Below are 1,389 nucleotides of genomic sequence, written 5' to 3'. Positions count from 1 at the left end.
ATTTGGAAACGAATTGATAACGCCTCTGCTAACGTTTTTGATACGCCTTCAGTTCCACAAGAAAGATGATTAGCGATCACAGTTTGAATTACTGGACGTACCATTGATGCTGGAGCTCCGGATAGTACCGTAGTTGCAATTTCAAGTGGTTTGAGAACTGGTATTAAATTTTCAAACATACTCCATTCATCTTCATTTATTTCTAAATTTTTAGCATGCAAAGGAGTTGTCACGGTTCGATCTCCAAGAACAGCTGATAGCGCTACGATTCTCTACAAGTCTTTCAGCCATAAGTAAATCTGTATTCCATCGAGTACGAACACTTTGGATTAATTTTCGTTGAGGTAATCCTAATTGTTCTTGTTTTTTTGCAAGAGCTTGTGAAGCAATGACGGAATGATGAAAATGGGAAACAATTTTACTTCCTTTAGCAAGCACGATGGAAATATTATCTTCCTTCAACGCATCTCTCACGGCTAAATTTATCGTGTGTGCTGCACAACTAGAGCTGGATCCGACGTTCATCATGCTGTTCACTGCGAGAACAATGTTGCTTGCATTATCATGAACAATGGATACAATTTTGGTGTCAATTTGCCATTCAGCAGCAACATTTTGTAAGCTGTCAGCTAAATTTTCCGCCGTATGCCTTTCGCTAAGTTCTTGCATACTTAACGTGAATATTTGTGGCTCCCATACGTTATTTACGATGTGAGCATTCACATTCATATAACCTTCTTGAGATCGAGAAGTCCAACAATCCGTGTCCAGAGCAATAAATTTGCACAAATCTAATGTACATTGGATCTTGGTTTTTACTTCATCTTCAAGAGCACGTAAACGGCGTAGTACTGTTTGACTGCATGGGCACTTGTATCCAGGCTCGATTTCTTTCATAAATGTTTGGAAAGCAGGACTAGAAGAAAAACTAAAAGGCAGTCGGTTAAATGCGATTAATTTAACTAGTGCCCGTGTAATCTTCTCGCTGCGTTCCTTGCTAACAGATGTAATCCCACGTGCACGTTTTCGTGGTATAGTGGCCGAATCAGTGGAAGAAGTACTGACGCTTGTATTAGAGAAAGAAGATCCTTCGATTGGGTCATCTGTATCTGTGCTGTATTAAAAATAGTATATTATATACATATACATGTGTGTATAATATATATATATATGTATATATACATAGTGTACATAAAAACGTTAAGTAATTAAATTGAAAACTAAATATTAATACCAATACTCACTGTTCTTTATAATCATGCTGTTGTTTCACATGTTTTTGTGATGGCGTTAAATCATGTACTCTTCTTAAATGCTGTACTAAGGTACTTGTAGAATTATGTGTTCGAAGCACTGTATCACATAATTCGCAAGTTGCTGACTGGCCGT

General features: G+C 37.4%; 1 protein-coding gene across 1 annotated transcript; it reads right to left on the bottom strand.

Annotated features, from left to right (window-relative positions):
* Nucleotides 1-210: 210 nt before the first annotated feature.
* Nucleotides 211-1,059, bottom strand: LOC112466560. The gene has a single exon (XM_025034717.1). The coding sequence runs from the start codon at nucleotides 895-897 to the stop codon at nucleotides 211-213; it is 687 nt and encodes a 228-aa protein (XP_024890485.1). The 5' UTR covers nucleotides 898-1,059.
* Between the last annotated feature and the right edge of the window lie 330 nt (nucleotides 1,060-1,389).

This window comes from Temnothorax curvispinosus, unplaced genomic scaffold (assembly GCF_003070985.1).
Source record: "Temnothorax curvispinosus isolate PA1 unplaced genomic scaffold, ASM307098v1 QBEX01016337.1, whole genome shotgun sequence".
Classification (NCBI taxonomy): domain Eukaryota; kingdom Metazoa; phylum Arthropoda; class Insecta; order Hymenoptera; family Formicidae; genus Temnothorax; species Temnothorax curvispinosus.
Note: the sequence above shows the minus strand (reverse complement) of the source record. Positions and strands in the feature narration are given on the sequence as shown.